Source organism: Perca flavescens, chromosome 17, assembly GCF_004354835.1.
Source record: "Perca flavescens isolate YP-PL-M2 chromosome 17, PFLA_1.0, whole genome shotgun sequence".
NCBI classification, from domain to species: Eukaryota; Metazoa; Chordata; class Actinopteri; order Perciformes; family Percidae; genus Perca; species Perca flavescens.
In genome coordinates this window covers 24,015,546-24,041,216 of record NC_041347.1, presented here as the reverse complement: position 1 = coordinate 24,041,216, position 25,671 = coordinate 24,015,546, and the positions used below count along the sequence as shown (strand labels likewise).

The 25,671-nt window shown below is 39.7% G+C and overlaps 5 protein-coding genes across 14 annotated transcripts in view; 2 read left to right on the top strand and 3 right to left on the bottom strand.

Moving 5' to 3' along the window:
* Nucleotides 1-25: 25 nt before the first annotated feature.
* Nucleotides 26-10,886, top strand: abcg5 (ATP-binding cassette, sub-family G (WHITE), member 5). The gene is made up of 14 exons (XM_028602958.1): nucleotides 26-201; nucleotides 637-758; nucleotides 1,375-1,511; nucleotides 2,823-2,921; nucleotides 3,453-3,585; nucleotides 4,672-4,811; nucleotides 5,961-6,090; nucleotides 6,243-6,456; nucleotides 6,723-6,928; nucleotides 9,192-9,330; nucleotides 9,511-9,584; nucleotides 9,750-9,861; nucleotides 10,030-10,142; nucleotides 10,587-10,886. Exons 1-14 carry the CDS (start codon nucleotides 26-28, stop codon nucleotides 10,769-10,771), a joined length of 1,980 nt encoding a protein of 659 aa, XP_028458759.1. The 3' UTR covers nucleotides 10,772-10,886.
* Nucleotides 10,887-11,521: 635 nt separating this feature from the next.
* Nucleotides 11,522-16,421, bottom strand: dync2li1 (dynein, cytoplasmic 2, light intermediate chain 1). 2 transcript variants are annotated; one of them, XM_028603856.1, is made up of 13 exons: nucleotides 16,314-16,421; nucleotides 16,094-16,217; nucleotides 15,929-15,963; nucleotides 15,404-15,473; nucleotides 14,895-14,983; nucleotides 14,439-14,637; nucleotides 14,167-14,235; nucleotides 13,836-13,913; nucleotides 13,642-13,721; nucleotides 13,449-13,519; nucleotides 13,171-13,268; nucleotides 12,855-12,947; nucleotides 11,522-11,713 (listed from the first exon to the last, which is right to left on the bottom strand). In XM_028603856.1, the coding sequence occupies exons 1-13, from the start codon at nucleotides 16,325-16,327 to the stop codon at nucleotides 11,651-11,653; spliced, it is 1,083 nt and encodes a 360-aa protein (XP_028459657.1). In that variant the 5' UTR covers nucleotides 16,328-16,421; the 3' UTR covers nucleotides 11,522-11,650. The 2 variants fall into 2 exon arrangements, with proteins under 2 accessions (XP_028459657.1, XP_028459658.1); XM_028603857.1 differs by having other exon boundaries at nucleotides 16,094-16,212.
* A 505-nt stretch (nucleotides 16,422-16,926) lies between these two features.
* lyrm7 (LYR motif containing 7) lies at nucleotides 16,927-19,364 on the bottom strand. The gene is made up of 5 exons (XM_028603555.1): nucleotides 19,265-19,364; nucleotides 18,980-19,052; nucleotides 18,775-18,845; nucleotides 17,539-17,620; nucleotides 16,927-17,367 (listed from the first exon to the last, which is right to left on the bottom strand). Exons 1-5 carry the CDS (start codon nucleotides 19,280-19,282, stop codon nucleotides 17,297-17,299), a joined length of 315 nt encoding a protein of 104 aa, XP_028459356.1. The 5' UTR covers nucleotides 19,283-19,364; the 3' UTR covers nucleotides 16,927-17,296.
* Nucleotides 19,365-19,391: 27 nt separating this feature from the next.
* hint1 (histidine triad nucleotide binding protein 1) lies at nucleotides 19,392-21,373 on the top strand. The gene is made up of 3 exons (XM_028603554.1): nucleotides 19,392-19,590; nucleotides 20,708-20,812; nucleotides 21,044-21,373. The coding sequence occupies exons 1-3, from the start codon at nucleotides 19,480-19,482 to the stop codon at nucleotides 21,206-21,208; spliced, it is 381 nt and encodes a 126-aa protein (XP_028459355.1). The 5' UTR covers nucleotides 19,392-19,479; the 3' UTR covers nucleotides 21,209-21,373.
* Nucleotides 21,374-22,558: 1,185 nt separating this feature from the next.
* cep170aa (centrosomal protein 170Aa) overlaps nucleotides 22,559-25,671 on the bottom strand; it is a 49,601-nt gene continuing 46,488 nt past the window's right edge. For all 9 annotated transcript variants that reach the window (XM_028602664.1, XM_028602669.1, XM_028602666.1 and 6 more), the window contains one exon: nucleotides 22,559-25,342. In XM_028602664.1, coding sequence (XP_028458465.1) covers nucleotides 25,011-25,342 — 332 coding nt within the window. In that variant the 3' untranslated portion in view covers nucleotides 22,559-25,010. The remainder of the gene's footprint in view (nucleotides 25,343-25,671) is intronic.

Genomic DNA, 25,671 nt, shown 5'->3' with positions numbered 1-25,671 from the left:
TTGAAGTAGCACACTGGACGGAGACATGAACACATTTTATTCAATGCAGGTGGAGCCAGAGAACGGGACCAAAGTTAGAGAGTCCTTCAAGTTTGTGTTGGAGGAGAAGAGGGATGTATCGAAGGACACTAGAGAGGAGCGATCAGAGCAATCAGAGCCCTCCTGTTGTCTCAGTGTCAGCAACATCTCCTACACAGTCAGGTAAAAGCTGCAGACACAGACAGAGTGTACAAGAGGATGGCTAAGAGACAACAACAGACTCTGTGAATCAATCAGATGACATTATACAGAGGATGTTTATATTATTATGCATACAGGTTTGGGTCAAATTATCTATCTATTTTATGTGGTCTAACTTTCATTTCTAATGCAATAGCAGAAACAAAAATGTAATGTGTAACGCATGCAACTTTCTGTCTATTGACTAGTGTAAAATACACATTGCTGATTGTTGATAAATACTTACATATTTTCAAATCAAATGATGATCATTTTCACAGTGGGGATTGATTGGATTCTGGGAATGTTAAAACAAATATGTTGAAAATGTCCCTGTGTGTGTGTGTGTGTGTGTGTGTGTGTGTGTGTGTGTGTGTGTGTGTGTGTGTGTGTGTGTGTGTGTGTGTGTGTGTCCAGTGAGCGTGTGGGTCCGTGGTGGGACTTACCCTCCTACAGAAAGCGATGGACTCGTCAGATCCTCAATGATGTCTCCTTCCACGTGGACAGTGGGCAGATCATGGGCATACTGGGCAATTCAGGTTTGCATTTCGCTCAGTCCAAAGAGCAAAGTGTTTAAACTCAACAAAAAAATCAGATAGGATATATTTTTATAACATACAATAAGATCAATTTTTAATGGAAATGGATGGAAGTGATTGAGTTGTGAGACAGCGTGACTTCTTGAATACAAGGTATTCATTATGTTGTGCTGAAGAATGTAAATAAAGACAATGTGACAGCACCTTTTTATTCAGGTTGAAGGTCATATTAATTGGTTAAGACTAGAGTGTGATTGGGAAATGCCCCCCTGCAGCAAACACGGGTTAATGTGTTTGAAAAAATCCTTCTGTTGCCTACCTAAAATGTTTTTAAATATGTTTTTTAATGGGGCGACCTCTAGTGACCCCAGTAGCGTGTGCGTCCCATGTAGGCTGAGTCCTTGCCAGCGGCCCAGGTTCGGATCCGGCCCGGGGCCCTTTGCTGCATGTCGTCCCCCCCCCCCTTTCCCCTTTCCTGTCTTCAAGCTGTCCTTTCGATTGAAGGCCATAAAAGCCCAACAAAATAATCTCACGTAAAAAATATATACATATGTTTTTTAATACTATATGTACAAATGTATGTTTGTGTTGTGTGTGTGCACTTTGCCTTGTAAAGGCTCAGGAAAGACTACATTGTTGGATGCCATCTCAGGGAGGATTAGAAACTCTGGTACACTGTTGGGTGAGGTCTTCGTTAACGGCATGAAACTGAAGAGAGAAGAGTATCAGGACTGTTTCTCCTATGTACTGCAGGTAACACACATGCATATACATACAGTATAAACACAGACAATTAATCAGTAATTTGTGATGTCAAGAATTAAATACATTTCTCTCAAGCACACCCCAACAAGAGAAAAAATACAATAAAACACTGTATTTGTTTTCATAAGGTGTCTAGAACCAGTTGTTGTTTGTGAACTGTCTCTTCCAATCTGCAGCATGCAACTGCTGAACTGCTAATTAAGAGACAGAACAGTGGTTTGAAAGTAGTTGGCACCTAATCACATACACATTTCACTTTGTCCTAGTTCTCATCACACACTGACGTCAGGTTAAACTTTGCCCTACACCATAACATGTGAGTGGCTACATGCAGACAGTGTGTATGTATTTAAGTTGCTTGTGGTCAACTACCATAAATACCAAACCACAAACTCAATGAACACGCACCATTTTGCAAAAACTCCTGAAAAGGTTGCCCTGGCCTCTGAAGGAAATGAACTAAAGGCCCTTGCTGGCCTCCTCATACACCTAATCTCTCAATGAGAGGTGCTCAAGTGTATCCAAAGCCTGAATTAAAAACACTGGCTTAAAACTGGCCTTGCTTCTTTTCAAATCATGTCCCTCTTCTAGCTGATAGCCCCCCTCTGCTCTCTAAGCCTTGTCATTAACTTCCTCTGCTAAGCTGTAGATGAGGAGGTGATATTAGCTCCTGATATTAAAGTCATTCAGATGAGAGACTAAAAGGAGAAGTGGGATTGGGAGGCGCCATGTGTTAATTAAGGCAGGCAGCAGGTTCAAGCAATAAATGTATGTGTGTGTGTGTGTGTGTGTGTGTGTGTGTGTGTGTGTGGGCATATATGAACATTCAGTGCAGTATGTGTCCTATATGGATGTACACTCAATGTGCAGGCATGTGCATCAAATGTAATGTAGATAAATATTCTGAAATCTACACTTTTCTGTAGATAAAAGTGTGCAGCATGGATGTTTACAGCAAATGTCATGCCAGTCACACCATTAAGTTTCAAGATATACCGTAGTTTGAATACTGATGAACACACAAGAGAAAGACGGAGGTGGTCATAGTCATAAATGCTTCTTGGTGAAGATAAAATACTAGCAGCAGTGTAATTGTATTTTGTCTTAACCTTTCCTCAGTATGAACTCATAGTCTTGTTACTCATCTCTTTTGAAGTAAAAAATGCTGAAGCAATTTTGCAATATATCCTCAATAAGTATGAAAGATCCATTAGACATTTGCTGTCTCACTGCATCTCTTACTCGTTTCTTGCTATTTACTTTCTTTTTTTACTCTCTCTTTGTCTCTTTCTTTTCCAGAGTGATAACTTGTTGAGTTATCTGACAGTGGAGGAGACTCTGACCTACACAGCCCAGCTGGCCCTGCGGAAACACTCGGCCAAAGCCATCAAGAAGAAGGTGACTTTTGAGAGCCTCTTCTGCTCTGTCCACTCTATCAGTTTTCGTTAGCTGAAACTTGGCATTTCTCCCGGCTAGAGAAATTATCTTGGCCATCTAAGGCAAATGTGAGTCGCAGTTATTTTAAAGAAGGTTATGTCCAACATCAGGATAACTGAGAATATAAAATAGATTTAGACATTGCTTCAAAGGTCAAATGAGTTGGATATCCCTGTGTCTAATGCACATGTATAAGTCTACTAGTATTTGTATTGTACCAATGTGTTCTTTGCTTCAGCTAGTCATCAGCACCTACACTCTTGCAGCTTGTGTGTTAACTATTTTATGATCCCCCCCACTCTTAGAAGCTTACGAAAAGAGACAGAAAGTGTGCAACTGTCAGGCATTTTAGCCTATGTTCATGATTATTTAACTAAAAAAAGAAAATGCATAACTTTCTCCCTGTTTCCTTTAATTCAAAACCTCCTGGCCCTGTCCTTCACTCAGAAATATTTCAGAGACCCTGATCCTTGACCTCTGGCTCCTGTGCAGGTGTTGCAGGTGATGGCCGAGCTGAGTCTAGGTCATGTGGCCCACAGTGTTATAGGAGGTCGTGTTTTCCCGGGGATCTCTGGGGGCGAGAGGAGGAGGGTCTCCATTGCCAGTCAGCTACTTCAGGACCCAAGTGAGTAGCTTTGGGGTATGTCTGAGGAGAATTACAGGAGTTTTATCTGTGTATCACAGACATCAGACTTCAAGAGTGTGCTATTGCTGCAAATTTAAATCATGATGATGAGGTGAATCGAGGCAGAAGCCATTATTCCTTAAATTCTTAAGGCTTTATAGACCCCAAATGAGAAGATACGGAGTAGATAAACTGAAGCATTAGAGGTGATTTATTTTAAAGCTTTGAGACACATGGGACGAGGATTATACAAAAGGGGCTGTGACACAATATCATAAAGGTTGTCCCTAGTGTTCTTTGCATATAACACATTGTATTCCATGCATAAACTGTTGAGAGCAACAGGACTGGAGGTAGGAGTGTGCTATCCTGAGAACAGAAGAAAGTTCACCATAATACCTGTCTCTCCCCAAAGAGTTTTAGAAGTCCTCACTGAAAAAACAAAGAGATCTAAGTAAGAGAGGAATAAGGAAAGGACAGAGAAAGGGACAGAGGGAGAGATGGAGAAGAGTAATGAAAGACTGGGTTATCACACCGCAAAGGGAATGAGCGGAAACCCACCTCCGTTAGTGTGTTGGAGTGTGTGAGTGTGTGAGTGTGATTGTGAGTGTGCCTGTGCTCATCCCAGGTGTAGTTTATCAGGTCTACAGTCCTCTAGGGAGGATAAAGGGTCTCAGTCCTCATTCAGGATTAGACTGGCTATGGACATACACACACACACACACACACACACACACACACACACAGAGTAATGAGGAGTTCCCAGTCGCTTCCTCTCCAATCAACCAGGAAATGAATTAATCTCACAATTAAAGCATCTGCTAATTCCACTCTGCTTTCATAATGCAAAGAAGCAATCTTTTAATTGTCCTAATTAGAGTAATTAACTAAAAAAAAAGGACTCACTTATCTCCACAAGTTAAGTTGGCACCGCTGAGAGTCCTGCATGTGCAACTTAATAAAAAGTGTGTTTAAAAGTTTCCAACTTAAAAAAGTTATTGTCCTGCCTTTCCCTCGTTCTCGATGCATTAATGTGTGACACATCTGCATGAGGGTGATGATGTCATTGGGACGATGTCGTGACAGGGGTGGTCCTATTGGATGAGCCGACCACTGGGCTGGACAGCATGACCGCCAATCAGATCGTGGTGCTGCTGGCAGAGCTGGCCAGGAGGAACCGTATCGTCATAGTAACCATCCACCAACCACGCTCCGAGCTCTTCAGGGTTTGTATTGAGATAAACTGGAGAAAAAGTGACTCCTAGACTGAAACTTTTTTTTAAAGAATAGATTCACATTTTTTCAAGTCCATTTTAAAACAATTCAACAAAACATCAAAACTGTTTTTGGTTGCTGTGATTGTTCCTCCTCTCCATACTGGACATGAAGAGATCCCTTTATCCTTTTTTATTTAAAATGCGATTTTAATGGAAGAAAATCCACAGTTGTGCAAGTCAAACCAAGAGGTTATGTTTCAATGTTACAACCTTATATGTATACAGCTTTTCCTTTCTGAGCTGTAATGGAGGGATAGAAACACTTTCCCACTTTGTCTAACTCAGTCTGCTGAAGCCTCATATTAAGCTGAACTTAAAGGTCCCATGGCATGAAAATTTCACTTTATAAGGTTTTTTAACATTAATATGTGTTCCCCCAGCCTGCATATGGTCCCCCAGTGGCTAGAAATGGCAATAGGTGTAAACCGAGCCCTGGGTATCCTGCTCTGTCTTTGAGAAGCTCAGATGGGCCGATCTGGAATCTTCTCCTTATGAGGTCATAAGTAGCAAGGTTACCTCCCCTTTCTCTGCTTTGCCCGCCCAGAGAATTTGGCCCACCCATGAGAGAGAGAGAGAGAGACATCATGGCTTTCAAACGAGCAAAGTGGCAGTTGGTCAAGGCCACACTCTCCACCTTGCCCCCCCCCTCTCTCCTCCTCAATAGCTACAGACACAGAAATGGCACATACTAAGGAAAGCTCATTGTGGGACTGGCTCTAGTGGCTGTAATTCTGCACCAAGGCTGAATTTCAGGAAAGAAACTTCAGATACAGTATTAGGGGACCACTAAAAACCACCATGTCATGGGACCTTTAAGAAGTAATGTTTACTCAGAAGAAAGTTTCTGAATTGTGTTCTTTATCTCTTACTGTACATTAGAATGACATTGGGGAGACATCTCGTCTCTGTCTTCACGACAGTGGAAACAGTCACAGCAATCAAAAACTATTTCAATGTACATGTGACTGTTGTTTTCAGGCTTGATAAATGTTAAACCTGTCCTTTAAACAAAAAGCTCACCATTTTCTACCAAGACAGAATATCATGTGTGTGTGTGTGTGTGTGTGTGTGTGTGTGTGTGTGTGTGTGCGCGCCCAGGTGTTCAGCAGGATAGCTATTATGAGTCGTGGAGAGCTGGTGTTCTGTGGGCAGCCAGAGGAGATGGTGGACTTCTTCAGCCAATGTGGATATGAGTGTCCAGAGTACTGCAACCCCTTTGACATCTATGGTACTTCATGCTGTGATCCTGTACTGTAAATTATAGCCACACAGCTTTGACAAATAAAGACTATGCACATCTTGAGAATAATACAGTATCTTAAAGAATAAACTGTGTATTATTGAACATTTATATATTAAAATGTCTTTGATGTGAAACAGTTGACTTCACCTCAGTGGACACACGCAGCAGTGAGAGGGAGGCAGCCACCTTTAGTCGCATGCAGGAGATCACTTCAGCCTATCAGAAGTCTCCCATCTACCAGAGCATGCTGGAAAAAGTGGAGCAGAGCCTGCAGCGGGCAGACAAGCCAGCCATCCCCTTTAAGAGTAAAGAGTCACCTAGTGGTGCAACCAAACTTGAAGTTCTGCTCAGGTCAGTGCTGAGCGAGTCTTCAGCCCCCTTGTGCTGTGTGTTTGTGTTTGTCTGTAAAGACAATAAGTGATACTGCCTATAGAAATGATTAGATTTAGATTCTTAATTACCTTCATCCATCGTATTCCCTTCTTGTACAAAAAAAAGCATTTCTCTCTCATCTGTACAATTCTCCCACCCTTTGTGTTGTTGAATGAATATGTACCTGAGGACATGTATGCCTTTGTGTGTGTTTCCATGTATTTCCATGTGTGTTTTGTGTGTAGGCGGACAGCAAGAAACCTGTCCAGAGACAGGATGGGTGTTCTGATGCGTTTGTCGCAGAACTTGATCTACGGTCTCTTTGTGGCCTTCTTCGTGATGCATTTAGATAATGACGTCACCAAGGGTGCTGTGCAAGACCGCATTGGCATCATCTATCAGAGCATTGGTGCTTCACCCTACACTGGCATGCTGAATGCTGTGGCTCTCTGTGAGTTCCACCAACACCATTCAATCTGTACATCGAGGGAACACATTTAACTCCAGGTTTTTGATTTTTCCAACAATATGACTCAATAGTGTTGATTATTGTTTTTGACAGAGAGATCCATATTCAAAAACTAAACTAAAACATTAAGAAGCACCACTGAATCTTGGTTCTGTTTTGCTTGGAAATAATAACTGGAATATCCAAGGCAAACGACAAAGCATAACTCAAATTGTTTCAGCAGTTACATAGTGTCTGGGTGACATTATATTCCATCTAACTGCAAGCGTCTGATAACATCACTCAATAAATATCTACATGAGGTGGATACAACGACTTCAGGGAAATGTTGAAGTGCGTGTGGTCTATCATCTGAGTAAATGTGATTTATTATCTTTATTAAAAAGCATGCCCGAAACATCGTTATCTCAGCTGTGTAAGCTCGCTTATCTCTTGTTCAGTGGGTGAAAGGGGTCTGCTGTCTGCAGTACTTTTGTTCCCTTTAGCAGAAATGTGTAAAGTCTACCTTGGATTTGGCTTAAAGTGCCCAAAGAGACTTCATGTACTTTCAGTGTCTCTTGTAGGTCAGAGTAAAAGATTAAGTGATGAGTTGTAAGTTAAACTATTATTATTATTGTTATTATATGTTAGAGCTGCGGTTGTCATCTTCACAAATGTGGCTAAATAAATAGTACAAACAAAACATTTATATTAGAATAGCTTTAATTTCAGGAGTATTTAGTACACATATTGTTATTTGCTTTACACAGTTGTTAGAGAGGTACTGTAGTTTGCATTTGCAGTTTACCTACAGAGGGAGAATGACCTTTAGTCCGTGTAGAGCTCAATGAACCCAAGTGCCTTTTTACCTACATACCTGTATTATATGATCTGTATTTGTGTCTCTCTGTGTTAACAACATCATGGTTAGTATTTATAGCAGCTGCTGTGACTTAGGGTGACCTCACATACAGATAAACATTTGCACATTTATTGTTCAGTTCAGTTCAATTTTATTTATATAGCACGTTTAAAAACAACCATAGTTGACCAAAGTGTTTAACAAGCTCAGCATAACCCAAAATGATAATATGCATAAAACAATTAGACACAGAGAGAAAAAAAAAGCTAACTACAGGTCTTATGTTTGGACCTGTATGATGATAGAATTTTGTGAATATATATAGTGATGTTTGTTAGTATTTTCACTGCTAAGACACACTTTAAAAAACTAACAAACATCACTATGTGTATATATATATATATATATATATATATATATATATATATATATATATATATATATATATATATATATATATATATACATATATATATATATATATATATATATAGTGATGTTTGTTAGTATTTTCACTGCTAAGACCCTTTAAAAAACTGATTTATTTATTTTATCGCAGTGAGAATGTCCTAGCTAAATTAAGGTTAAAGAGGGTTAAATCTTGAAAGGTTTAGGCAATTGATGATAAGGCTTTAGTTGAATCTATCAACATTAATTGTATACACAAGATGTGCTGTATGTTAAAAGATGATATTAAAAGATGATATAGCCAATAACCAGTGAAGGATATTGGCTATATGGGGTGATTATTGTCTTCCTCAGTTATCAGCTGAATCTAAAATCTTCGCTATAGGGTTCTGGCTGTCACAGATACTGAGGATAAGAGAAAACACTGGGCTGAGCTGAAGTCACACCAGAGTTAAAAGGGGATTTAAACCCTCATAAACACCAAAAACAGCCAGATATTGGAGGATATCATACTGACCTTGAATCTCACTGATAACGACTGATAGGAACAGGTTGGCCTTGTTGGCTGGATAACTTTGCTTAATAAAACCAAGAACGCCTGCTGGAACATGGACCGATGGCAAACGACCAGCTTTGAGTTTTACTCAGCCAAGATATCAAGATAAACCAGTAATCTGGCATCTTGGTCTTCATGGGAGTGGTTTTAATGATGGGATATCAACATACAGTACATGATTCATTTTAATAATCTCTTATTAGAATCAAGATTTCACAATATGATTGCTCTATCAAAGTCTAATTGTTTTGAGCAACAAAAAAAGAAGTAAAATGAATATGAATTAACAAGTACTTTTCAATTGTCTTTTTTAACCCTAATTTACTCTAATACCCAATTTCCCAATTTGTAACATATTTAAGAGTAATTTAAGAACTCCTCTTTTTCACTCATCACAGTATCTGCTCTCTCTGTCTGTCTCACTCTGCTTTTGTCAACAGTCCCGGCGTTGCGAGCCATCAGTGATCAGGAGAGTCAGGACGGTCTGTACAGTAAATGGCAAATGTTCTTGGCCTACATCTTCCACATCCTGCCTTTCAGCATACTGAGTGTTTTCATCTTCACCTCCTTCCTATACTGGTGGGTAGTAAGATGGGGTATCATACAGTGTATATGTATGCGTTTTTATTGGGGGATGCAAGCTGCACATTTAACCTCCCACAAGGATTCAATAGAGCTCATATTCTATATGTGCACCCTCAACTTAAACTCATCGCCCCTTGGCACTAACTCCTCTTTTGTCTCCCCTGTTCCTCTCAGGACGGTGGGGATGCACCCTGACAGCTTGCGTTTCCTGTGTTTTTCGGCTGTAGTCCTGGTGCCACATATTATAGGTGAGTGGATAAGATTAAGAGATAAACAAGCTCCGAAGCACATATTTACAGTCATCTTCTTTTTCTTCAAAGCAAAGGATTATAGGGACATGTTAGTCTACGCATTTCCATGTTTTATATTATTTTAGTTGTATGTTTTAGTATATATTTTTTTCTTTTCCTCAGGTGAGTTGCTGACTGTGGTGCTATTAGGAGTGGTCCAAGACCCTAACATGGTCAACACTGGAGTGGCTCTGCTCAATATTGCAGGGATCATGGTGGGATCTGGCTTCCTAAGGTGAGACACCATGTTTTCAATTGAACTAGTAAGTTTAAGTAACTTTATGCCAAGTCCGTTGTGATTTGGACCTTTGATAAGGCAACTTTTTCCAAGTCTTCAATGTAAATGAATATATTAGACATATGCTATCAGTAACAGACCTTCCTCTCCTCTTCCTCTCAACAGGAGCACCCAGCAGATGCCAGTGGTCTTCCAGTGGCTCAGCTACCTGACCTTCCAGAAGTACAGCTGTGAGTTGCTCATAGTCACAGAGTTCCACGGACTCGACTTCACATGCAGTAAGTTGGTTTTACCGTGTGACCATCACCTGTGGTCATCAAAAGGGACCCATAATTATAATAATTCCACACTTTACAAGATGTATTTTCAGCTCACAAACAATTGGTGTCCATGCTTTAGTAAAAACAATGTAAAGTACTTGGCCTTGACATCACTACCTGAAGAGGACACTGGGAATGTTTTGCCCCTTTAGGGGAATCTAAACCTGGATCACATTTACAATTAAGGAAATGTAATTAACAGCTATAGCCTTTAATCTTTTCTTCTGTCAATGCTTTAACGATTACTGTATGTAATGAAATGAAAGTATGAGTTCAGTGTTCACAAGGGACACATGGCTGGACAGATCAAAGGATGGTCATTGGCTGATTTGGGAACTGAAAAGGTTTTTAAAACCAGACAAATTGTAAACTCTTTCTCTCTGGTGTGTTGTGCTGTTGCAGATATTTCCAAACCTTTGCCAGGAGCCTGTATTATCACTCAAGGCAGTCAGATCATTGATGAAGGCTATCCTGGCGCTCTGTCCCGATACACGCTGGACTTTGTTCTCCTATACTCCTTCCTGCCTGCTCTCCTGCTGCTGGGCATGATCAGCTTCAAGATCAGAGACAGGCTTGTACGTCACTAAAACTATAGAAACAGATTTGTGGGAGAATTTTCTGTTTAAAGAAAGAAAAGAAAGGAAGATTAACTGAGTTTGGTTGTGAAGATCTAAAACTGATTTAGAGAATAGATGTACAGTATGTTAGACCCAGAAGATGTGGAATGCAGATGTGTTGCGGCTCCTGCTTACACGTATCATTTGTGTTTGCATCCCTTCCAGCAACATTCAACGAATATTTCTGTGTAGGCACTTACCTTAAAGTTTTACAGAATAAAGTATTATATAGTTCAGAGCAATGATGCAAATACAAAGAGCTTTCGTCAGACATGTGTACAGAGGTGGTTAATCTGTGTTAACTAGGATTCGGCCGTGGACATAAACCACCTGATATGACTGCTTAATAACCGAGTGATCCTAGTAATAAACTAAACAACACCATGAATCACCTGCTTTAACACTGATTGGGCTCAAACAAGCTTCTGTATAATTTAAATATGCAGTTTCTGACTGGAACAAATATCTGCACCAATGTCAAATTAATTATTTTTATATAAAAGTATATACTGTACAAAGTGGTACATGTAAACTACAGCTTAAACTATAAATCACCGTTTTGATTGAAAATGTAAAGATGGACTAGTGTCTATCATTGAGTACCAGAAGAGTATCAATGTTCTAAGCACTAAAATGTCACCAATGAATTGCATGCATTATGTTTTTGTTTAAATATTGTGATTGTAATGTATCATGAATAGGAAGTGATGCTTATTGCAATAATGTTAAATTGTTTATTTTTAGAACACAATTTTATCATTGGTATGGTATACATGTAGTTTTGTTGTTTAAAAAAAGACACAATGAACCAAAGGAAATAAATAAAGAAAAGCCGTAATGCTGAGTGTCTCATGTCTCCAGCTCCAGTCCTTTCCATGACTTAGCTGCATCCCTTTTATACTGATCCAACTCCTGAAAACAGAAAGAGAGAAGAAGAAAAAACATTATACTTTTTCTACATCAATGAAGTACAAAGAAAAGTGCAGGCAGTTGCACAAACACATACTATAATGTAGAAATGCCTGCAAACTCATAAAAGTAAACAAGGTTTTGTTCTCCTCGACAGAAATGTTAAAAGCCTCTTTCAGATTTTGGCACTTTAGTAGAGTTTGTATTCAATGCAGTAACGATGTATTCATGGCATATATTTTTACCTTGTAAGGTTAAGACAGGAATGTGCAGTTTCTCTGCTTTTCTGAGTTATTTTTATTTTATTCTAACAGCCATACTTGGTATAATATAATAAGGTAGGTATATTCCTGGGAATATTTCCCTGGGTACGGGTACACAAACTCAGAGAGGTGGGTGCCCTGACATGCAAATAGGCCTTCACCAACGTATCCTCTATACATGTACTCTGTACTCTTTACCCTATTTCTCTTATTGGTTACTGAGACCAATTACATTATGTGTCGTCCAATGGCAGAGCACGATAGTCAATCAGCAGAGCCAGAGTGGCACTGGGACAGGCAAGCAGGGAGACTACTGATCTCTGAGGTTATAACCACAGATATATGGCAGCCTGTTAATGAGACAATGAGAGAAACACTGCTATATAAATGCTGCTGAAGGACAGAAGGTTACTCTGGGACATTAGCCTTGTTTAAGACAGGTCTGGAGCAGAGTGCACGAAACTGTGTTCAACAGCAGATCCATTTGTCTCTCTGATAAAGTGTGAATTCTTGTTTTTGATTCAGCTTAGCTTGGGCAGTTGAAAAGTAACAACTGATTCCATATGTTTCATTAAATCTAAGCTCTTAATCAACTAGAAAACATAGCGCTTTGTATGTTTTTAAAATCTGTTATCTTCCTCAATACTTGTTCCACTTCAAAGGAGGTCAAAGGTCAAGGTCACAAAGGTCACAGGTAAGTGAACAGTAATTTACGAAGAACACTGATTGATCCCAATACTGCCAACTCATAGTCATGTAATGATTGCAGTAGCACAGTCTGTCCAGAATCAGAGGTGAATAATGTGCTTTGTCATAGTATTAACAACTGTGCATCTATAAAGTAGTACAATGCATGAATGTGATTGGTCAACATGTGTTACCTGGTCTTTTTGGGCTCTCATGGCATCAATCTGAGGCTCACTGTACTGTGGGTCTTTGGCTGGATCCTTTAGTTCCCTTTGCTCACTGGTATTCTGCAAAGACAAAGTCAGTTATATGGACAGTAAAAGATTATAAATTGACCGTTTACAGACATCCTTGTTCTTGTACATGCATATTTATAAAAAGGAATGATATTAATATGATTGTTCAGTGAACAATTCATTGTTTATTTTTTTTAAAGATCAGAGGCTACATCAGTTTCCTTTTTTTTTCAATACTAATACAAAAAAAGTGTGCTACCGGTAACTGAACTACCTCTTGGGGGAAGACACGCTCGTAGACTTTCTTCCAGAGGTCCTTTGGGTTTTTAGCATGCAGAGTAGTAATGTCTACATCAGTAGTAGGAGGGGAACCTAAAGTAATAGGAGCATTATTTTAAACACAATATCACACAATTCTGTTCATGTCACCGAATATCAAGGCAGAAGGTGGCTTTAAATCAGGCGTATGTCTAACAACACAGCACAGTAATAGCATTTTAATTCCATTTAAATGCATTACTGCTTTTGGCCACCAAGTGGTGCTGTGCTCACCTATTTGGCTGAAGGAGTCATAGCCTGCTGGAACGATGAGAGACTTGGAAGAGTCACAGGACACACTTTTCCTGATCACATTTAAAAAATAAAAATAAAAAATTGATTATGATTATTTCAAACAAATTGAAATAAAACCAAAGAATTAAATAGCACTACTTTTTGGAGTACAATGCTGTGTTAACCTCCTCACCCTCTGTCCAGACCGAAGGCCAGGTGGGAGAAGAAGCTCTTGGTTTTTGACATTAGGCTTTCTGTCTTGATGCTAGTGAACTGATGAAAAGATTAGGCACATCAAAGAAAAGTGGATCAGAAACAGTCGATAGAATGGAAAAATTCAATGGTAAGACAAAGATTGCATCGCATGTATGGTCAAACCAAACTTACAATAAGAGAGGCTGCGTAGTAGTGGGCAACAAAACGCAGTGTTTTACTAACCACTTTCCTCTTGTCAGAGTCAAATTCCTGCAACACAGACAAAAAATATACTCTCATTCAATAATGTGTTACATAAATCATACCAGGATCCAAGCAGTTACACCAATGTAACTGTGACTATAACAAACCAAACCTTTTAACAACTTCTCTGCCTAAAAAACTAGAAAAAAAAGTTGTACAGATAACAAACATTTCAAATATCATAAACCGTATGCAATTAAGCCACCACTAGACCACCTAAATAGGTAAGGTAACATTTAGGTTGAAGCACGTGTTTTACCTGAAAGGTGTCATATTTGCTACCGATGATGAGCAGAGGAACAGGAAAGGGACTGATCAGCTCTCTGTCCTGTTGACAAAGTCACAGTTAAGTTTAACCCAGGATACATGTACATCTTACGTCTGCACTGGACAAAAACGTATCCATGAGCCTGAGACATAAGCATTTCTTAGGTAGTTCATCATGCATTTGAAAAGTTCTTCAAATATGCTATCATATGTTGGCCTGGACTGAAGAAAAGATTATGCTGATATAATGGGCTGAGGTCTTACAGGATAGTCTTTAGGTAACACCCGTGCTGCTGAGCGGACAGGCATATGGTGTTTGGCTCCAGGTTTGGCTTTCTGTGCTTGTTGTGCCTGGGACGAGACTTTCTCCAACTGAGCTTGTGTTGCCTGAAGCAGCTTTTCCATGGTTACCCACAGGCCGTTGGGTTTGGACAGGTCCAGAATGAGGATGACAGAGAGAGACCTGGGAAAATACAGGTTGGACTATGTACTCTGGCAGGATGTATAAAAGAAGATGTTGGTGAAGGTGAAAACCCCTTTCCTTTACTGGCATGACACTACTGTTCAAACTATACTGATTTCTAATGATACACATTCAATAGTCTATAGAACACATACATAATAATCACATTCAGAACATGCCAAACACTGCCCCTTACTTTAAAACAGTAAACTGTGAAAGAAACGACAAGACCTCAGGAATGTATGTAAATGACCTACCTGATGCTGACAGGAGTGATGGGGATCTGGACCAAGTCTGACAAAGAGGTCCCTCCTCCTAGCTCCCATAGGTGGGCTATGTCTTTGGGCTGAAAGATGAAACCACCAGACTATCAGTCAGACTATCACACCATCTCATTACAAATAACACGCTATATGCAACTGTACACATATACTACATTTTCAAGAAAGGTATTTACTGGAGTAATAGAGAACCAATAGGTTTGGGTACATAGTATATCATGTCACATAAACAACACCAACTCTCGTAGGGAGCCTGGTACATTGTGCTCAATACTCTATGCTGGAGCTGTGGTGAATGAATGTAGTCTTATTTTGCTCTTTACAAGGGATATCTTTTCACACAGCTCATTCTTATCAAAATGAATGAAAAACATACAAAGTTTGAGGGGGTCACAACTTATCAGGATTATCAATTGTGTGTTTTACTCAATTTTTTAGGGGGGAGCAAGAGTCTAAAATGTCTAAGACCAAAAGGGCTTTCTTACTGTGTTGTGTCCTCGGGCCCGTCTTCCGAAAGTGTACTCCAGTGCTAGTGTTGGCTTAGATGGTTCATCCCTGGTGGATAACAAAACAGTATTAGGTGTGTCAAAAGGCATGTTACACAGAGGCCCATAGTGAAGACAGATGTATGGCTGGGCTGAGCATTAAGAGGAGTCATTTCCTGATTTCTGATTAGTTTATCAACACAATATCCAGAGAAGTGATAAAAGTGACTCCAAACTCAGGTTTGCGTCGGGCCCCTTTCTCTCTTTAAGGAGGCTCACTGCAAATGGCAAAGTCATAATGTTGCTGATTGTCTCCATCTTGAGGACTCGGGGATTATAAATGATGCATCCTGTTCCTAAAGGTCAAGAGTGAATTTCCATGCTTAAATCATTATTGTTAATAACATGTTTATTGTGTTTTGGGTGAACTGTCTGTTTAACATAAGTCTGCATACAGAATATGTTATAATCAGACTAGATTTGATCACTTTGAGATGAGAGTTAAGACCACATACATATTCTTACCTGTCGAGGCATCTAAGGAGAATGGACGTTTTACCCTGAAAAAAGCAAAGTTGAGCTTACTAGCTATAACGTATGTAGCTAAGTTAGCTAGTAACAAGAAAAGAGTGCTTTCCATTATAAAGTAATACATGTGCTGTCTATGTTCTGGCACGACGGTGAACATACCCCGGCCTTGCTCCCCATCAGAAACACGGTCCTCTCGCTGACCGTCTCTCCTCCGTCCTCCCCCCCACCCTCAGCCTCCCGCCTGTGGACCTCCGCCGCAGCCTGCTCCCATAGCGTGTCTGAACTGACAAATACAAGACAAAAGCGACTCGTTGTTCGAAAAAACATGTCTGTGATAATGTTAAGAAGTATTTAAACGGGTATACAAACCGATTCTCACCTTATTTTTGGCATTAAATTTGATATGTTTTACAATCTTTGACAACTTGACAAGCCAGCTAAACGGCTACAACCAAAAGAAACCAAACGTTGCCAGAGTAACGGCACACTTTGATGATGTAATCATTTCCTACAACTGAATGAGCATTGTGGGAAATGTAGTGCCTTTGTTGAGACAGTCAAGCTTTGTACCAGTACCTACTGGCTACATCAACACCATAGGCTGTACAGAACCCGAGCAGAACAAAGTACATGTAAGACTTTTTTGCTTCATAGACTTTTATAGCTGTCTTAATATGTTCGTAAATTGGTTGTCTGTTGTAAAATATCAACTCTATTCTATACTGTAGTAGTACTTCCTCCAGGTTCAGACTACACTATAAATGTGCAAAATTCAGGGCACACAAGACACTTATATTTATAAACATGAAATCTCAGTATAGTTGTTAGCCTGTGTGGGTCCAATGAAATGAAAAAAAATAGACTGTGTCGGTCCCATGAAAATACAAATTGCCCTGTATTCTATTTTGTATCCCCTGAGCGGTGACCACCTTCATGTTAGATCCATGTATCGTTTATAGTGATTTGAACAATAAATTAAACTGGAGACAGTCTGTGAATACTCCTCTTTAATCAGAACACAAACATTTTCAGTAGCAACACAGTAACTACAAGTTCCGCTAAATTATAAACTACTGAAAAGAGAGAAAGCTTCACAAATCAAATGAAACCTAACTTAAATTACATTTGACAAAATACTGTACATGAAATTAGAGCATCCAGTTTACAGCCCAGATTTCTGGAAGCAGAACAGCAGAGATCTTCAGTGAGTCAAAAACAAGGCATATCTCCATGCAGCGATGATCTTTGAAATGGTCTTTGTTCAAAAGAGCCTGAACAAGTTGAAACTTTGTTTTGGGTTAAATCCTTTAAAATGTAGACAGGAGATTCTGGGTGATAGTAAGTCTCTTTTTTGTTTATCTGTCATGACTTTTTCCTGGGCTGGTCACAATAGGGCACATTTTCAAGTAGAAGGTTCTCTCTCGGTCGAAGCACTAAAAGAGAAAAAGAGAGTAAATAAATGCAGCAAGTACATATTATTTGTAAATATGTAAAATAAAAATGTAATAAGTCAGAGAGAAGTCAAGATTCCTGTTGTGTATATTGTACGTTATTTTCTAGCATGGAACCGCGTTTTAGAAAAAGAGAGGAGAAACATAACATACAGAGTTTCTTATCTCCAACATGTTCCATTTGTAGCACGCCCTCTCGAAGAACAGCTTCCACATCGGAGCCCATTTTGATCATCTGTAAAAGCAGAAGGGGAATGAGCATTGACAGAAAAGTGCTGCTGTGCTTGAAAACGGCACCTGAACTTCAGTATTTGATGATGCTGGAGATGCTTTATAAACCCTTTGCAATGCTGCCTCAGTAGATCTCTCCTCCAAGATAGTGCAGCTCTTTCTTTTTTAATTGTCAGATTCTAGTATCAAGCAACTTACCGCGAGAGACAGGAGCCGCTGTGTTGGAGCGCACTGTTTTTCTGCTACTTGGGCGGAGTGATTTGCTCGCAGCACCTGAGAAGCCCCGTGGTGAGGAGCAGAGAGTAACAACGGTGCTTTTCAGGTGTTGCGCTAATCACTCCGCCCAAGTAGCAGTGCTTCACCTGCTGAGAATATAGTCCCCAGTATGTATACGGTTAGAAGACGGCTGTGTCTCATGTGACCTTGTTATTTTTACACACTGTGACTATACGAATCACAACATGTAAATAGGAAAATGTTGGCGTTATTTTGTCACTTATTGGGAGCAGTAGGCTAGATGGAGCCGGTTGCCTCCAGGATCTGGGCTAAACTAGGCTAGCGGTGGGTGCGTCAGACAGAGTTACGACACGCACGGAGATGAGAAGGGTATGTATGGACTTATCGAACTCTGGGGGATACGGTGAAAAAGCTAAAGTCCCAATAAGTCAGCGTATTCCTTTAAATGACACCTGTAATGCAAAGATATTCTTCTATGATCAGCTTTAAAACATGTTACTTTACTGTATGCTTACTGCTGTGTAGCTAAATAAAAAAATATTCTTATATTCAATATCCATATAATCCATTGGATCGGACTTTGCATCTGAAGATACTCAATATGAAAGGAGTTGAATCAGGATTAGGAACAAAACGTGATCAGGATTTTGCTACTTTGGATGGAAGTCTTGGACTTTTCAACAAGAAATGTCACTTCATTCATGTCACTTCAGGCCCTGGTCTAGGGGCCTCCTGACTCTTTGGGGCCCTGGGCATGTGTAGGGGAGACCTATTCAGTAAACAATCCATGATTCCAGAGCAAAGACGACAGGATACGGTAGCATATGCACACACTTATTTAAATGCATATGCAAATGCATGCAGCCAAAATAAATATGCAACCTATATAAACAAACCATTTTACTTGCACTTGCACTGTACCTTCTTAATGTTTTCGTCTGACGTTTCATTTTTGTTTTTCTGGAACTCCTCGTTGATCTTTAATCTTGCAGCTTTGTGGGGGAAAAAAGAAACATTTTGCATTTGTTGCTACAGAGCATGTATTAAGGTAAATACTGTAAACATCCAACAAAGATATAGCCCCAGATGGTCTGCTACTGGGACTCAAACACACTATATAACTGACCTTCCAGTGCTCTGTCATCCTCTTTGAATACAGCTATCCTTGTTCTGTGCAGTGCTTTAAACGTGCTTAGGACCTGCATATACAGACATTCAGCTTTTAACAACATCAGGACCTTGTTAGTTTAACTGTAGCAGCTGTGACGAACGCTTTCCTGCCATTTTAGCGATCTACTTCCTAGAACATGCAAACATATGTTTGTATAATGAAACCAGCTAAAGAAACGAAAGGGAAACATTGTTTTAATGATGTTATTTTTATAAAGCATGACCATATTCCCTTTCTCACCTTCAAACGAGTCCCCATCTTGATTTCTTTAGCTTACTTCCGGTTTAGAGGCAAGGAAGGGAAGTACCAGTACTACAAACGACCAATCATTACAGATTATAAAATGACGCGTTTTGTAGCCAATGAGAGTTCGCTGTAGTTTCACAGAACCAAAAGCTGCTCTGAGCTCTGACTGACCGACCGTGGCCGACCGATAGGCGGCTATATGCGCCAACATGGCTGATGAAATGGCAAAAGCTCAGGCTGCCCAGCCTGGCGGTGACACAATATTTGGAAAAATCATACGCAAAGAGATTCCAGCCAAACTTCTTTATGAAGATGACCAGGTATGCATTCAATATTTTCACTCATAAACACACTTTGCGTGCAAGAATGCACACTTCTTGCAAGTGACGTGAAGCTAACGTTAGCTGCGCACCAGCACTGCTAACGTTACTTTACTGCAATTTTGTGAATAATTAGACAAGTGTGTTATGCGTAGCTAGCTAGGTCCTCACATCACAGAATAAAACCAAACCAAAACCGGATGTGCAAAAATGGTGCTTTAGGACAGTAGGCTTCTATCCATGGTTTAGTTTTTGTTCTGAATGTCTACTCATGTGGCATTTGCTGTCACTTGGCGTCTGCAGATTGCTGGCTTTTTACCAAGGTGCGAAAAGGTCCACTTGCCTGCCTGCTACTCCAGCAAATCATTTTAATATTTAGCCACTGCGTGAGCATTTATGTGTTGATAGACATTCACAACGATGTGTGATGTCGATTCACAGCGAAAAACACCACCACCTGTCAAACAGGCTTCATTGCAATTTGTGTGTTTATGCAGTGGCGATTAAAACAATGTATATGTAGTTCCAACTCTGTGCTGATGAAACTAACGTTACACATTGAGTATTGGTTCACTCTTCCCTTACAGGCTTTACATCATTTAAACCGCCTACTCCCCATGTAAAAAGCTATGGCTGATTCCCTTCATTTTCTAAATTGGTACAATTGTGGCACCTTCTGAGACCTTAAAATGCAACACACAGATGCACTAATACTGTCAGTAATGGCCTATATCAGCTTTAAATAAAGCCATATCATATAATTAACATTATTTATTGCAGATATGTAATTTCCAAGAATATATAATTTCAGCTAGAACGGACTATGATAAAAATTCAAGACTAGCGTGTGTGAGGTTTTCCCAATCTTTAAGTAACAAGTCGTGGTGCAGAGAAATTCCATATGCGTACAGTAAATGAGGTGGACAACATATTAGCAACATCTTTGAACAGAATAATAAAACATCATCAAACCCATAAATAACTAAAGTGGAAATCCCAATACAAATTGTGGTAGCATTTATTGCATTAAATGTTTCCAATTTTCTGGTACCTCTGTGTAAACCAACGCCACTGCTGTCTGCACAGGCTAAGTTCTTATTCTTCATTTGTTTTTCAGTGTGTGGCCTTCCCTGATATTTCACCTCAAGCTCCTACTCACATCCTCGTTGTCCCAAAAAAGCCAATTGTTCAACTGTCACAGGCGGAGGATAGTGATGCTGCAGTAAGTATGATTTGAATGACTTAGCTTTTTTGATAGACTGTAACATTGCTTATTTCCACTTTCAGTGATTTGTCCAACAACAGTGACCACTAGATGGAACCCCATACACAACTTATTGCTTGTCTGGACAGTCTCTGAACACTGTATTGTAATCCATTGGTTGTCTGCTTATACATACATGGATGCATTTTCACTTAAGTGTCTTTCATTAATTCTCTCTCTGTCTCTTAGTTGTTGGGCCACTTGTTGCTAGTTGCGAAGAAGTGTGCTCAAGAAGCAGGCCTGCCTAAAGGCTACAGAATTGTCATCAATGATGGGCCGGATGGAGGCCAGTCGGTCTACCATATCCACATCCATGTCCTGGGTGGACGCATGATGGCATGGCCCCCCGGCTAACCTCCATCTTCCAACACAGACCACCCTGCCATCAGTGGTCACGTCTGTTGTCTGACAACCAGTACTGTTCAATTTCAACTAAACCAGTTTGTCATGGGAAATAAGAGCCAAACAAAACCTGCTAATTCATCAATGGTAATAAAAAAAAAAAGCACTTCACAACAACCGTGTTGTTTGTCTTTATCTAAAATTCCTCAAATAAGGTTTTTTTGAGATATGAAAACAATTTAAATGTGTTGCTTATTTTTAGTACTGTTGGGATTTCAAGCACAACTGCTCTCTTTCTCTCAGTGCCGTTGCAAGCTTAACCCCTTGGCGCCTGAATTTATTCACAATTATATAAACAAAATATTATGTGTGTTTCTGGCTCCAAGCTGATGCTAAATTAAGTTGAGATTGTTAATTTGTCTATAGCATGTGGAATAGATATAAATTTAGGTATGATGCAAATTAGCGACAACAGGCATTATGGTAAAATTCTTTACAAAATGGTAAAATTAATAAAACACATAGTAGATTTCATTCATGTCACAAAGTTGTTAGAACTTCTAAACTGTAATTGACAAATACGTGGATCTTGACAACGGCATGAAAGAAAGCACTCTTCTACTCACTAACATTGACAGTAGTTTCTTTAGGGTTACGGGTAGGGTTAGGTGTAGGGGCAGGGTTAGGGTTAGGGGTAGGGGTAGGGTTAGGGTTAGGTTTAATTTCGCTTCCGTGAACCGGATGTATCTCCCACTCCGACCGGTCCTACGAGAAACCAGTGCATGCAAAAGGTTCCGAGGCATGTATCGCATGTAAACAAACCGGCATTGGGGGGAATACACACGCTATCTCGCCTGCAGTCGGAATGGAAGTGGTTTGATGCAAATTAGCGACAGTCGGCGTTAAGGGGATATTAGTGACAGATTTGGCCTGCTGCTGCACTTGTGAGGAGAAATCTAATCATGGCAGTTGAAGATGGGAAATGATGGGTTTGTGTACAGTATGTTGTCTGCGGTAAGAGACTTGCCGAAACTGCTGCTGTAGGTCTCGCATAACCGTTTTTCATCAGTCACCCATTAAGCACTAAGCACAGCATTTAGCTGACGCTGTAGTTTGAATATGCTCATTGGTGCTTATATTGTACACAGTATGTAATACCAGACAGGTCTACTTTTATTCAGTAAGAATTATGTTAATTCAATCTGAATTAACCCTTTGTCTTTTCTTTCTGTAAACATATAGGGCACTTGTCTGTCAGTTGCCTGTGTACAAAGACAAAGTTCAGTTTTCAAAAGCAGAATCCCATAGAAGTTATAATCTGAAGTCAGTCCAGTTTCATTCCCAGTAAAATGAAAATAGATAAACAAGTGAATGGCTCTGTTTTATTAACAGTAAGAAACAATGCAGATAGTGGAACAAATATAAAATGCATGAAACATCCACAAAATATTAAACAAAAATAAATAAAATGGTATTTTTTCTTTACAAAAATGACAAAGAACACTGATTAGATGACACGTGTAGAATTAAAAAATAAACATGTACCTAGCATTCACAGTCCCCTAATTTCATTTCTTTTGATAAAACGGGGGAGGAAAAAAAAACAAACATTTTTAGAGATGAGAGGCTTCGTTTGTACAGAAAGAATAGTTCCAGAGAGGCAAGGCAGTCACTTCTAATATCATTCTCTGTTAAACCATTTGACATTTGATGCAGCCTTTCGCTGCTTCTTTACTACGTCTGTATGAAAAACACTAAAATCTGATGTGCAAAATAAGAGAAATCTTTTAGACAACAATGTAATTTTCTTTTCTTTTAATCAATGCCCTTCTATAGTCAAAATGGGCACTTTGAGGCATTAAAAAACATTGTACAGTATAGAGAGAAGGAAATGAACATGTACTGTATTCTGGTACCTAAATTCACTATTGCAAGAGTATCTAAGTACTAATACACTGCCTTTAAGTTTAAGTCATCTTACTCTAGAACACAGACTATACGCTAAAGAGAGAGATTCAGAAAATGGTTAGTCCCCATTAAGTAACTAGAAAAGCAGCCAAGTCAATAAGAAAGGTTAACTATACTGTCTCTGCAATTCTACAGTATCAGTATGCTGGAACTCCCCCCCCACCACTGTATATACAGTACACTGATATGAAGCCACATTATGAGCAAAAATTCATGAAATAGACGGGGAGCTTATTTTCAAACATGTTCATTTCTACTCACTGACGTTCCTCAAAGACACATTTTCAACCACAAAAGGCCTCCTTGTTAGTTGCCCGTGTTGTTTTTAACAAGACGTTAACTAAAACCAATTCCAGCAGTGATAGAAAAAGAAATGGAAATTTACTGTAAGGGGATTCAAAGCATTAAAAAGGAAAGGTCTACAATATTTACAATACCAATATCTAAATATTATAAAATATTTAGTTTAAACTGTTGATTTCTTTGCTCATCTTTGCTAGTTTAAAGACATATCACATCACCTGCGACTGCAAAAAGTAGAAAAAAGCCAATTGGAAATCATAAAACACTTGAGAATGTACAGAATGTACTGTAGCAAAAAGGGGTTTTATTATAATAAATAAACTAATAATCGTCTTGACATTCAGAGAAAAAGGGTGAATTGCAGAGGAAGGAGAGACTTATAAATACAGAGTCTCAGGCTTTTGCACAACATGAATTTCAAGATGGCTCAATTGTTTGAAAACGACAATGTCATAAACTTGTTAACTTTGGTAAGTGATTAATTTATCTGAAAATGATCATTGGTTTCCCAAAGGCTGTTATTACCGTGTAAAACTACCATTCAGTATTAGTAAGATCAACACAGACACCAACTTGCAGGAAGAAAGCTCTAAGCTCTGTCTTGTACATGCTATTAGAGTGACACTTTTTCCAACTACTGGGGAGAGAAATGGAGGGAGGAAAAAAGTCAAACATAATGGGTAAAGTAGAAATAAGTGAGCACAGAAATGGGCTCTACAATTCCTTTTTTAACATAGTCAGTTTCAGAGAGGCATCGATGGACGGTTAGAGTCATGACATATCTAAAACATCTGCAATTCTGCTTGATTTGTGAACAGTTTCAGGCTTAACTAATGTCTGTATGACTGTGTGGTTTGTCAGGGTGGTTACTTAAGGCTGCTGAACAAGAGCTGATAAATAACTGCAGTGGGCTGTATTTAAGTTATAGTGTCCATAGAACATATTTTGCAAGTGTTATTTTACAATGCATTCTGGTTGTCTGAAAGTACTGTATTAAAGTCTTAGTTGCTTCTGTATATTATTTGAGGGGACAGGGGCTGCTACTTTTGAGGATGTGTTTTAAGGCATGTCCTTTAGTGTAGGTAGGGTCCAGACACATGGAGAAGGCAAGAGGAGAAGACTGGAGGAGAGTGGAGACTGTACAACCACAGAGAATCTGTCCACTGAGAGAGCAGCCAGGCAGCCTTCAGTCCGTCAGGAAGCCAGGTTGGCCAGTAAGCATGAACAGTTTTAAGTTGAAAAGTTGATAAAAAATGACTCTATCCAAATCATTTATGGATGAATTTCTGTTCAAGGGAATATTCATGACGCGTAAGCAGGGGGTTTAGGTCAGTTGAAGCACTTCATTTCCTCCAGGTCTGGTAACACTAACTACATTGTGTTTATATTATATCCATAATCTACTGGTGTAGTCAGCACAATGGCAATGGTTTAAATGTTTCCACACCTGCTTCTTATTTGTGAAAACTGGTCACCAGCTACCTGCACTGCAATCGAGACTCATGTTTATTCACGTAACATTGATTTCAGGGAAACTTTCTGTTCACTTCTGTGCGATGGCCTCCTCTCCGCTCGGCCGCATGCGGTTGAAGGGCAGTCCACCGACTCCTGTTAACCCGAGACTCGCGCTGGGGTCCCGAGCAGTCTCCTCTGGGCTGGCGCGGGGAGCATGAACCCTGGCCGAGGCTGCTGAGCCTCCAGGCCCAGGAAGGATCTCCGGCAGTGATTCTTTGGCTGGGGGCGCAGACCCAGGGCTGGTGGCAGACGGGGAAGTTGTTTTGGCGGTTTGGGGCTTGGTAGGGGTGGTAGGGCTGGTCAGGCCGAGGCTGGCCAGGGCGTCCAGAGTCCCATCTGGGTCTACCATCACATTGATCACTGGGACAGAAGCAGGGAGATAATCAATGTGTGGAAAAATTGGTTTTAAAGTCAATGTATATACTCACAGCTAAAATAAACTTCAGAGCTTGGTTTATAATAAAAGCTCTAAAAACCTATTTTCTTAGTTGGTTTATTACTAGTGTATGAGTGTTACTCAAACTCTTGATAAGTAATAAGTGAAGATGTTTTTTTTACTTTAATTGTTGCTTATATAGTCATGAATATTTTACATTGTAGAGAAATACTTCCGATTTGTGTTCAAAGCTTTAGTTTTTGTATCTACTTTTGCTTATTTCCCCCTTCAATATTCATGCCCTCCTCTATCC

Excerpts from the sequence above, each read along its gene's own strand:
- lyrm7 (XM_028603555.1), bottom strand. Across the intron at positions 18,846-18,979 it reads GGATGACAGAGCACTGGAAG|CTGCAAGATTAAAGATCAAC; the intron begins GTCAGTTATATA and ends TCCCCCACAAAG. Across the intron at positions 17,621-18,774 it reads CAGACGAAAACATTAAGAAG|ATGATCAAAATGGGCTCCGA; the intron begins GTACAGTGCAAG and ends CTGCTTTTACAG.
- hint1 (XM_028603554.1), top strand. The coding sequence starts at position 19,480 with ATGGCTGATGAAATGGCAAAAGCTCAGGCTGCCCAGCCTGGCGGTGAC. Across the intron at positions 19,591-20,707 it reads TTCTTTATGAAGATGACCAG|TGTGTGGCCTTCCCTGATAT; the intron begins GTATGCATTCAA and ends TTTGTTTTTCAG. Across the intron at positions 20,813-21,043 it reads CGGAGGATAGTGATGCTGCA|TTGTTGGGCCACTTGTTGCT; the intron begins GTAAGTATGATT and ends TCTGTCTCTTAG.
- dync2li1 (XM_028603856.1), bottom strand. Across the intron at positions 14,236-14,438 it reads TGTTACCTAAAGACTATCCT|GACAGAGAGCTGATCAGTCC; the intron begins GTAAGACCTCAG and ends CTTTGTCAACAG. Across the intron at positions 11,714-12,854 it reads TGAGAGCCCAAAAAGACCAG|GAGTTGGATCAGTATAAAAG; the intron begins GTAACACATGTT and ends TTCTGTTTTCAG.
- abcg5 (XM_028602958.1), top strand. The coding sequence starts at position 26 with ATGAACACATTTTATTCAATGCAGGTGGAGCCAGAGAACGGGACCAAA. Across the intron at positions 9,585-9,749 it reads CCTGGTGCCACATATTATAG|GTGAGTTGCTGACTGTGGTG; the intron begins GTGAGTGGATAA and ends TCTTTTCCTCAG. Across the intron at positions 9,862-10,029 it reads GTGGGATCTGGCTTCCTAAG|GAGCACCCAGCAGATGCCAG; the intron begins GTGAGACACCAT and ends TCCTCTCAACAG.